Source organism: Neolamprologus multifasciatus, chromosome 18 (genome assembly GCF_963576455.1).
Source record: "Neolamprologus multifasciatus chromosome 18, fNeoMul1.2, whole genome shotgun sequence".
NCBI lineage: Eukaryota > Metazoa > Chordata > Actinopteri > Cichliformes > Cichlidae > Neolamprologus > Neolamprologus multifasciatus.
This window is the reverse complement of record NC_140456.1, coordinates 25,646,491-25,657,503: the sequence shown is the minus strand read 5'-3', so window position 1 is coordinate 25,657,503 and position 11,013 is coordinate 25,646,491. Positions and strand designations below refer to the sequence as shown.

The following is an 11,013-nucleotide window of genomic DNA, read 5'->3' as shown; positions in this document are numbered from 1 at the left end:
TGGCTCTTTGCTAAATATGATAAGTGTAATATATGTTATATGTCATGTAATATGTTAAGTACCTCTTTCATGGTCGAATGATTCATAAGTCAGTGTTATGTACTGTAAAGAAAAAAATCTTCTGAAAATGATCAGGTAAAAGGAGTGGATTGAAATGTCCAAAGAAAATTTTAAAAGGCCCGTCATAAAGCCTGGAAACGTATTTCTTGGGACTGCATTGGAAAAATCACGCGGGACTCTGGCTTCTTGGAAGCATAATATGAAGAAATGAGGGGTAGCTCAAGACTTTTGCACAAGACAATATAGTAATGGTTACACAGCATCCGCCCAACACCAGCATGTTACCGTTCCCACTGTTGGCATTCCAGGCTAGCATTAGCATTTAGATTGAGACTTTAATTTTCTGTCAGCACAGATTGGCTCTTGCGGTAGTCTAATCTAAGAACATAAAACATTTCTATCACAACACTTGAAGGCATACTAATAAATCAGAGCTGACTTGTGCTATTGTCACATAACACTGCTAATATGCAAATGGGAGAATGACGAGGCTTCTCCTTAACAGCAAATTTGTTTATGGCTATTTGCATATGGCCAGGATCTTCCAGAGCTTCCTGATCACCAATCATTAGTTTAGTTAAATCATATTCTAAATCTCGCATGTTGTGCTCTGCCACAGCAGGCCCTGTATCCTATATTCTTAATCAGGCTCATTTTTGTTTTGTTTTGTTTTTTTTTAAAGAAAAGAAAAGAAAAACAACTTGATTGCAGTTCTTACTAAGCAGCAAATAAATGACTGTAAGAAATTCATGTGCTGGAATTATTTATTTATTCAGCCTTGGTGTGATGCAAGTATCTCCCATGTCTAGGTTAATGTTGGTCAACAGTTAGTAGAATTGAAATCACAGTCAAGCTCTCCCTTCCTCAAGGTACCGCAGACATGGACGGATGCCCTGTCTCTCCCAACAATAACACTTTGCATACAGATTTCCATATATTCCACTCGTGCTGGGCGTGGGTCATTTAGATTTGTTCACTCACTTGACTCTCTCATTTCCAAACAATCACAACCCCATCTTCAGTCTGGCAGGATCTTATCTCTGTCTCCCTTTGTAGAGGACGAGGAGATGGCGATAAAGTGAGTTACTGCATATTTGATTATTCAGCCTTTACCATTTTCAGCAGGAAACAACTTACAGCAGCCATGTGGAAAATGCCAAAAGGCTTTCCATTCACTGTAAGTCTAACTTTGGACTGTGTCTATTTCTGAAGGGGTCTTGTATTGATAGGAGGTTGCTCTCAGGTGCTTGATGCATTTAACAAATCTTTGAGATGTCTTAAAAAGACGCTTTGCAGGTACGGTTTGCAGGCGGGGTGTTGTAATGTGGGGGGTCACAGACATTTGGGCTAGTGATAGATCTTAATGCTCTTTTCAAGGGTAGATTGTGTTGCTTTCCCACGGATCCACTTGGGGATGTTGAGACTTGGAGTGAGTCTGTGGACAAAGTCCTCAGCTGTAAAGGTGAGAGTCTCTTCTGATTCTGTATGATATATATTTGCTTGCATGTGCATGGTTCCCACTCGCTTACACTGGTCTGTGACTTCTAGCCGGGCAGATAGCTTTCCGGGAGTTCCTGAAGTCAGAGTACAGCGAGGAGAATATACTGTTTTGGCTCGCCTGTGAGGAGTACAAAAAGATTAAGACAGTCCCAGAGATGATCTCCTCCGCCAACCGGATCTACTCTGAGTTTGTCCAAACAGAATCACCAAGACAGGTAAATAATTTGAGCATATAAAACAGGATTTTGCTGGAATTAAATTTTCATATTAATTTTTTAGCAGTTAGTAGATCTATAGTCACATAGCATCTGCAATAAAACTGCATTTCATGGTGGTAAAATTGCAGAAATGTAAGCAGATTTCTGTGCAGACAGACAGCTGGTGATGATGGAAGGAACACCTGTAATGTAGTTTTTGTATGACATTGCTTGATTCCAGATCAACATAGACTGCGGTACAAGAGAAAACATTACAAATAACATCTCCAAGCCGACCCTGGCTTCGTTTGATACAGCTCAGAAGCACATTTACAGTCTGTTGGCCAGGGATTGCTACCCGCGGTTCCTAAAATCTGACATCTATCAGGGACTCCTGAGGAGAAATGATTCAAGGTGACTGTATTAAAAATGACGGCCTCTCAGGCCGAGGCTCATGATGTCTTCGGCTCAATTCTGATCTGCTGTAGCACTCTTTGATTTCAGCGTGGATAACAGGTTTATCCTATACAATCCAGATCCTTAGTCTAGTGGAGGTAGTTTTTTTTTCTCAGTCTGTGTGATTTAGTAGCTTAAGTTGAATTTACAGCTTGTATTATACTTTATCCCTTAATTAAGTAAAAAAAAAAAGTGCCTATAAGTCTTTTCTTTGGTTTTCTCCCCTCCCACATACAGTTAATAATGAAGATAATTCCTTTATTGTAAAGTATTATCAACGCTTTATATAACACTTTGTGCAAATATAAACTGTCTTACGCTCTGAGAACTTCCACTTTCTTATGTGAATAAATATTGTTACATTTCTGCCTCAGTTTTGTGTTCTATGGAACGTTTTCTTGTCTGCTTTGCATGCACTTCTTGAAATATCAAAAAACAAAACCTATTCAGCCAAGTGACATCTGGGTGTGGTCTTTTCGTATGCAATGCAAATCACCTGGGTTACTGTAATGTGGTCATTTGTCACACAAACAGCAGATGGCAACAGAGTTCTTTACGTCGTTCATTAAACAAGAAGCACAGCCTGGGGACAGTGAAATACTTGAGACTTCCACTAAAGTTTGTGTGTCATCTGCTCAGCAGTTTTAAGAAGTCAGAACGTTTACGTGAAGAGGAACTGCATGAATCAGGAGTCTGAATCTACATTTGCCTCATCAGACGTGGGCTTGTGGGTGTGCACTTTCAGTCACAACTAAGTTAGTTTAATGTTATCCCTAAAAAGTATTTTATATCCCTTCAAAATGTTGTGAGGCAATACAGTTTTTAGAAAGTATGACACAGTTCTCCTCTGCGTTTGTTTATTTCTGGCAGGGACAGGGTGAACTTTACTAGCTCATATAATAGTCTATGCAAAAATAATGCAAATGGAAAAGAGCACTCTAAAAAACAGGCTTTCTATTACTTTGTATTTAGACATAATGTTCAGGTCCACAAAAATAAGACAAAAAAGAGAAAATGTTCATATGAAGGTAATATGAATCAACATAATGAATGTCAAGTACAAAATACCACATTTTCACTGATGTCCCTTTTTTTGTTTGGAAAGTGGATGTGGGCGCAGCATGGTTTCTCCGTGTGACTACTCAGTGGTGGATGGACATTTTTTTTTTCAGTTTCTGTTGGTGGTACTGAGTGTGAGGGCTGGCGGGGGGATTTATTTTAAGAGCTGTTTCAGATGTTTGAAAGACGGCGTTCTGTTTTGTGCAGACATATTGCCGCAACTTCCTCTTCTTTGAGACAACGCTGGTGGCTCTCACCTCTTTGTGGGAGGAAGACTAAGTTCACTGGGTTTGAAAAACAGGGTGTTTGCTCTACACACGCATTCATGAAGAAATGTGTAGCCGAGCAAAAACTGCAGGATACTGAGCGCAGGAAGTGATAAAGACAAAAACGAAAGGTTCTGAAGAAGGTTTGGGTTCTCACAGTCACAACATTTGGAGGAAATTCACGGATGGGTGTTGCGACCGGTAAAGAAAATGAGATAACAATAACAGTAATGTCACCACAGGCACATCTGCATTTTGACAGAAAGTGTTTCCTGTCACTCACAAGAAAAGTACAGACAAAGCACTGTATACCTCAGGAGAAACTGATTACATTTACCGCTACACATGAATGAGGTTATGTACAGCTCCTTTTTTTTTCACAGACATGACTGTTGTTAGTTGCTCTTTTCCCCTTCATGCATTCCTAACATGTTCTTAACATTTGTTAACTCTTCAGCAGCCAGCGGCTTTCAGTTGATTTCACAACAGAGGAAATCTTGTGAAATCGTGCGAACATCTATTGCTGCCATAAAGACATTAGGATTCATTCTTTTAGCTGATAGCGTAGATTTACTGAAACTTTACAGCAAAACATTACAAGTGAGTGAGTTGAAATAGTAGTATGACGCTGAAATCAAAAGCAGATGATGAAAACAAATGAAAAGTTATCATTAAAAATCTCCAATAGCAGACTACCAGGTACAGTAAAGCAGCTGAGAGAGGCTTTTTGCTATAAGGCAGGCTGCTACATCAGTACTAAACTAAAATACTTCAGCAACTGCTGGGTGATTTTTTATTTTATTCATTTGTTGATGCTTGTTGATAATTTCCAGACAATAAATTCAACTCTATCTTTCTTCTCATGTTAGCTTTCTGTTTTAAGAACACACTAACAACAACAGATTAAAATTAGCCTGTAAAGCTAACCTTTTTTTTTCTTTGGCACTATCATTAGTCATATGAGCAAATAAATGAACTTAAAGTGCCGCAATGGCACGGCATTTGTGTTTTTCAATACTGCTAGACAGACTGCTGTGGGAACAGACAAGAGCCATATTTGTAGCATACTGAATAGCATTAGCATTGCAGTCATGCTAGGATGCTGAAAGTGGCACTCTTGGTTCAAACACGATGGGTCCTGATGACTGTCACTTTGTCTTTGCCCTTAAATGTGGCTTTTAAACAAGTGAAACAGCAAAGGGGCACACCAAGAAACTAACCAACAGTGTTCATCTGTGAAGCACACTTATATCTGCTGAGTCATTTTACAAGATAGCTACAAAAGGAAGACAGAGAGCAACGCTGACCCATTTTTTAGAGCAGCTAGAACCCTTAATAACTGGTTTCCAAGTAAAAAGGATTTTAGAGTCAATTAGTGAATGACAGCTGTAAGGAAACCTCAACTCTTCTCAGAGATGCAGGATTAGCAGCTGTTTGGCCTTCTCCTTGTTGAGGATTTAGTTATACAATACAAGAACTATGGTGCAATATGATGAGGCATAACTGGAGCATAAGTGGACAATATTCATTCATACATTTTTTTTGTACATTTCTCAATAAAATCTCATCTGTTTACTGATAATAATAAGCTAATAATAGAAAGTACTACTATTTGATATTTGACACACCAAGTGGCTCCAGAAATTAAAACATACATGAATTGTCCAAAGAAAAAGAAAGAAAAACAGGAAACAACTGTTAAAGCAGTTCATAAAATGTTATTAACGTCTCATGAAGGTGTAACCTAGCTGACTAGTATTTCATTGTAAAGTTAACAGTCATTAAAAAAAGGGGGGGGGGGGGGGGGGGGGAAAGAAGAAGAAGAAGTTGACCTACATCTCCCACATGAAGTGCTTATCTATGTTATCTGTTGCTTACATCAATGGGATTAAACTGGGGCACAAAAAGAGAGGAACTAAAACTGAAATGTATATAAATTTATGAATACAAAGGAGTTACTGGAATTTTAAAAACACTCTAGACCTCCAGAGAACAGATGAAAGTTTCCTGTCAACAAAGAAGCAGGAAGTGAAGAGTGAAGCAGTTTCACGACTTGTTGTCTCTTAAGAGGTTTTGTTGGAGGACAGGGGAAAGCCAAACTGTCACAGCTCACAGGACTGGGGAAGGATTAAGGATGCTGATCGAGGACGTTAGTAGTTTTTCCTCCATGGTGTTGACCGATGTCAGGTTTTAGATCAAAATGTTTCCCGAGCTTTACGTTTCTAAAACAGTGATTGTGTTATACTTTCTGTGCCTTTGAGCTTCAATTGTGTCTAAAATGGAAACACTGAGGGGGCTTAGTGGTCTAAGAATCACACCACATAACCCACACTGTCCCTGGTTTGGTTCCGACATGTGACCTTTGTCGCCCCCCTCTCTTTCCCCCGTGTTTCCTCTCTGCCTCCACCGGCAAGAGATTGTAAACAGAAACAAAACTCGTATTATAAAAGTCTGCCAAAAGACACAAGAGAAATTTACCACAAAGTGGTGCATAATTTATGAGGCAGTGTTTGAGCCGCAGTTAAAGTAGATACAAAAGAGGTGTGTCAGCATGTCAGCTGTTCTTGTATCATCTGACATTGAACCTTGAATTTGTTCACCATATGGGCGTTAAAATACTCATTTCTAGAAAGGTTAGGTGTCATGTGGGAGATTTATGAAACCATATAACATAGCTGGTTTGATTTGATTGTACAATCAGCTGCAAACACCAAAGGGGGGGATAAACTTTTACTAAGTCACTCCCACAAAGGCAAATTCAGTTCAGTTTAGTTCAGTTTAATAAAACTTGCTTTAAGGTGCTTTGTATTGTAATATAGAGACCCCACAATAATAGAGAGAAACCCCATCAATCAAGTGAGCCCCTCTGTGCAAGTATAGTGCGAGTATAATAACTTCAGTTTTATCTGAATTTAGAAGCAAATAGCAAATGCTACTAAAGAACGAAGGTCTTCAGTTAGCTTTGACAAATTTACAAATAGCCAAAGCAGAACTGTGATATTGCGTCAGGTCAGTTTAACATTAACATTTAGCAAATAGAGCCGTGGTGTCAAAGTCACTTTAGTTCCTGGTTTAGATGTACCCCAATTTGATATTAAGTGTGCAGATCAATAAAAGAGCTGCACAATAACCTAACTTTCTTTTCATGTGATGCAATACAAGGAAAGTTCACATTAAATAAGCCATGCATATACATTTCAGACTATGACTAGCGAGAGATATCTTATTACCTGTAGTTTAAGGAGCTTGAAAAAGAGAACAACTTGACTTCTTTAAGCTTTTGTAAAGACATTTCAGCTCTCATCCAAAAGGCTTCTTCAGTTGTAAACCAAAAGGTAGAGGGTCACAGGTATTTAATACCTAGTGGCGACTGTCCCTAAGAGGTACTCACTATTAATCACATGAGCCAAGGTTTGAACAAAGGCATGGGTGATACCACTGGAGGTTTCAGGTGTAACCACTGTGAGATCTCGCGCTACTACATCATGTGACCTGTTGAGGTCACCTGATGCAAGATGTGACTTGGGGTTGAGACACCTGGGAAGCGAGCTCATGACTGCACTGTAGGTGGCAGACAGTTGGTGACATAATCCACTCCTTCTGTTCAATGATGGTTGTTCACAGTGGACGTAGATGGCCTCTTTTACTTTCTCTGTCGAAAATGTGAACGTTGGCGTCCTTAAAAGAGTGACCTTTGTCCGTTGGGTGCAGATGTTCAACTGAGTCTTGTACTGTTGAAGTGGCTGACCGCTTGGTTTCTCCAGTGTAGAGGTCCCAGCACTCCTTGACGCACTGCACAGCGTGCACTGGATTACTTAGCTTGTGTTTGGAAGTTTTGTCCTTGGGATAAACCAGTTTTTGTCTGAGTATGTGGCTGGGTCCGAAGTGCACTGAGATGTCGTGCTTAGAGAGAACTCTCCTGAGTTTCTCTGACGAACCTGATGCATAAGGGATGACAACGTTGTTCTGCTTGTCACTCTGTTTCTCGCTAGTTGTTGTCTGACCTTTACTGTGGATCTTTACTGATTTGATGAAGGCCCAGTTGGAATTACGACATGTTGTAAGTGTTTTCTTTAGGTGTATGTTTCTTTTTGTTTCCTTCGGGCTCAGAGGTAATGTTTTCTGCCTGGTGTTGCAGGGTCCTGATAACCCCAAGTTTGTATTCCAGAGGGTGGTGGCAGTCAAAGAGTAGCTACTGTGTTGGCTTCCCGTAAACTTCAGTGTTGAGGCTTACATCCAACCTTTTTCACACCTTGACTCATGTGATGAGGCAAGGTGTGAAAAGGGACAGCCCCCACTTAGAACTTCCATGTCCTCGATGACTGAGAATCTACAGAGACTTATTAACCATACATAAGAAAAGCACAAACCTTCACATGTGTTGTAAAACTACTCTTTTACTTTTTATGATTGAAACAGTTTGTCAAGATCTAGACATATCTTTTTATTCTTTCCATGCATTTTCGTACCCATGTTACAAGATCATTTTTATACTTGCAAAGCCAATGGGCTGAGTTTCACACTTTGTCCATGTTTGACATTCCTGTATTAGAGGCTAGAGCTCACGGTGGTGTACGCACAATTGTAGCGCCAGACTCTCTGACTGTAGTGAACTCAGAGGTTATCATTTTCAAATGCAGGAACGTGTTTCTTCTTTTAAAAATACAATATATATTTCAAGAGAGCAGAGGAATTTCTGCATTTAACTGGACACCGCTGCTTTAGCTAATGCAAAGATGCAGTCTTTCGTTATCTCAGTGGGTTTTTTGGCCCATATAATGCAAATACCCAACAAGGCTAAGGAGCAAGAACATGCTATGTTTAAATTTGACTGTGAGAGCCGAAATAGCCTCAGCATCTAGTTCACTAATGTTTCCAAAAGTTAGAACAGTGGTACTGGCTCTCGAGGCAAAGTGGAATAGAGATTAAAGCATTTGCTTATCTGCTGCAGAAATTTCCACTGGCCTATTTGCATCCACTGACTTTAAACCAAACAAGTAATGATGCACGTTTGAGTACAGTACGAACAGAAACCTGTAGCTATTTGCTGTCTGTCCGTTTGCTCGTTTGCGTCATTCCCCAACTTCCTCTTTGTCGTGTGGTTGCTGCAGAATGATGAAGTGACGTTCGTCTCTGCGGATATATAAGGCAAGGCTGCACGGGCTCGTCAAACAGACGCAGTTAGAGATCTCATAACTCTCTAAGAGCCCAACATTTAGTCATACATGTACAAAGAACTGTTGCCATGCCAGGTTTAGTCACATCTCCAACAAAGGAGCTTCAGCAAATCAACATGGACACTGACAACAAGAAGACAGAGAAATACAGGTAAAATTTATTCTGGCCAATCAATATCATCACATCTTGTCTTGTTTTTGTTTGAATATAAGTAAAATAACTTTTGTTCGTTTCTGTTTGATTAACCAGAGGGGGAAACCTGAAGTATCGGCTGCAGTGTAAATCATCCCAAGCCACAAAAACTGAGGGGTAAGTGAGAAAAAACTCAACTACAAGCTAAAAGCAAACCCTGCTCATATTTTATGCTTCATGTATGGATAACTGTGCTAACTTTATTCTCCTCGTTTACAGGCTTTGTTTTGAAGATATGTCTCAGTGGTCACAATCACTTGAGAGGCTTCTTTCATCCAAATGTAAGTTAATCAATACACTGTCTCAGACTCATGTCTTAGTCACTAAATGCTGAAAACAATGACTAACTGCAGATCTTTTTTTTTACCATCTTTAGATGGAATGAAGATATTCCAAGCATTCCTGAAGTCGGAGTTCAGTGATGAAAACATTGAGTTTTGGGTGGTTTGTGAGGAGTTTAAAAAGATAAGAAATTCCTTCAGGATGTCATCCAGGGCGAAAAAGATCTTCAAACGCTACATTCAAGCTGAATCTCCCAGAGAGGTATGTAGCTCTTGATAATCCAGACAGATTTATGGCACTTTACAGAACAAGGAGCGCTGGCTGCTTTAGTTTTTCTTTATTGGTCCTCATTATGTTTCCTCTGCTTCCAGATCAACATTGATCAAAAGACGAGGGAAAGGATCCAGCAGAACATAGAGGCGCCTTCTACAGTGTGTTTTGATGACGCTCAAAAGATCGTCTACGGGTTAATGGAGAGGGACTCTTACCCACGTTTCCTCAAGTCTGACATTTACAGGACTTTAATGGACTCCACATCACAATCGGTGAACATGTAAAAAGAAGTGACGCCTGAGACTTTATGTGTGTAAAAGCTGGACTTTGGCGCTACGCCCAGTACTGGACTACCTGAGAGGAGCCGTGACGTCTGCTTGTTTGTCCTGAGACAGGTGGTGATGGACACCAAAACTAAACCCAGTTCATTTCCATTACATTCATAATTTTCTAAAGACTTGGAAAATAAATTGGGAGTGGCTAAGACCTCGTCTGAACTTGTTAAAAAGACTTAGCCGGCACTTTAGTGAAAATCTGTGAGAAGAGTTTGCTAAGAAGCAGACAGTGTGCTTGGAAATGCTGTGTACAGGTCACGACTGCTTTCCCAAAACACCACAGTTCTCTAAAGAGAATGCTGGGGACTTTCTGAGTGAGGCACCAGGAAGCATGTGTGGTCAACGCCATCACACAAAATGAAACTGCACAATCCGATATCTGCACATGCACATCATCTGAAGTTTATTGTTATTTCACTAAAGCAATAAAAAAGTAGATGTATCTAGATGTGGATATTATGCACAGCCTTGTGAATTTAACATTTTTTACATAGTGACATCAGTGCTGACACAGTAAGCCGATACATTGTAATGATAGTAATCTATTATAAGCTATATGTTAAAAAATGTATTCCAGTTTGCGAATGTGAATAATAAATGGGTTTGTGACAAATAATAAAAACAAACTGTTTTAAATGTACATTGTGACTACATGGTTTTTTTGAGACGCAAAGAAGAGCCGCTTAAGCTTTAGTTAAACACCTTTTTAAGAATACAGGAAGTGACTTAGTCAGCAGTTCATTCATTTCTTTTTCTCAGTCATTCATAAACTGTCTCACAGTTATAGTATTTACTACCCAGTGGGTTTATGATATGTAGAACAGCACAACGTACCAGGACACCTAATCTTGAAACTGTGGCCTCATTTTTTTTCCCATGTTATAGAAGTAATTCTTTTTAACTGTTTTTAAGAAAAAATCCTTTGCACAGGATGTAAACAGGAAGCAGCTGGCCTCATATAACTACGTTAGCTTAGTTTAGCTCAACGCAAACACACTGAAAATTAGGAGGACCTCGAGAGCCTAATTGTTTTGTTTGTTTCCTTTGTTTTGCTTTTTTGACAATTATTTTAAAGTAGCAAGTTTAGTAATCATGTTTTGCTGAGCCTGCAGGGTTTTAAAAAATCCCTTTAAACTTCTTAATATACATTTTTCCGCAGTGAAGAGGGGATACAGTCACAAAGAACTTCTATTCATTTTAAACTGTCCATATAAA

At 39.5% G+C, this 11,013-nt stretch overlaps 2 protein-coding genes across 4 annotated transcripts; both read left to right on the top strand.

The window, feature by feature from the left end:
* The first annotated feature begins 44 nt into the window (after window positions 1-44).
* rgs1 (regulator of G protein signaling 1) lies at window positions 45-5,336 on the top strand. 3 transcript variants are annotated; one of them, XM_085141396.1, is made up of 5 exons: window positions 45-1,138; window positions 1,273-1,356; window positions 1,443-1,522; window positions 1,609-1,775; window positions 1,999-5,336. In XM_085141396.1, exons 1-5 carry the CDS (start codon window positions 1,128-1,130, stop codon window positions 2,173-2,175), a joined length of 519 nt encoding a protein of 172 aa, XP_084997522.1. In that variant the 5' UTR covers window positions 45-1,127; the 3' UTR covers window positions 2,176-5,336. The 3 variants fall into 3 exon arrangements, with proteins under 3 accessions (XP_084997522.1, XP_084997523.1, XP_084997524.1); XM_085141397.1 differs by lacking the exon at window positions 1,273-1,356 and having other exon boundaries at window positions 50-1,237; window positions 1,438-1,522; XM_085141398.1 differs by lacking the exon at window positions 1,273-1,356 and having other exon boundaries at window positions 54-1,138.
* Window positions 5,337-8,701: 3,365 nt separating this feature from the next.
* rgs13a (regulator of G protein signaling 13a) lies at window positions 8,702-10,438 on the top strand. The gene is made up of 5 exons (XM_085141394.1): window positions 8,702-8,866; window positions 8,966-9,025; window positions 9,128-9,189; window positions 9,285-9,451; window positions 9,562-10,438. The coding sequence occupies exons 1-5, from the start codon at window positions 8,784-8,786 to the stop codon at window positions 9,745-9,747; spliced, it is 558 nt and encodes a 185-aa protein (XP_084997520.1). The 5' UTR covers window positions 8,702-8,783; the 3' UTR covers window positions 9,748-10,438.
* Window positions 10,439-11,013: the final 575 nt, after the last annotated feature.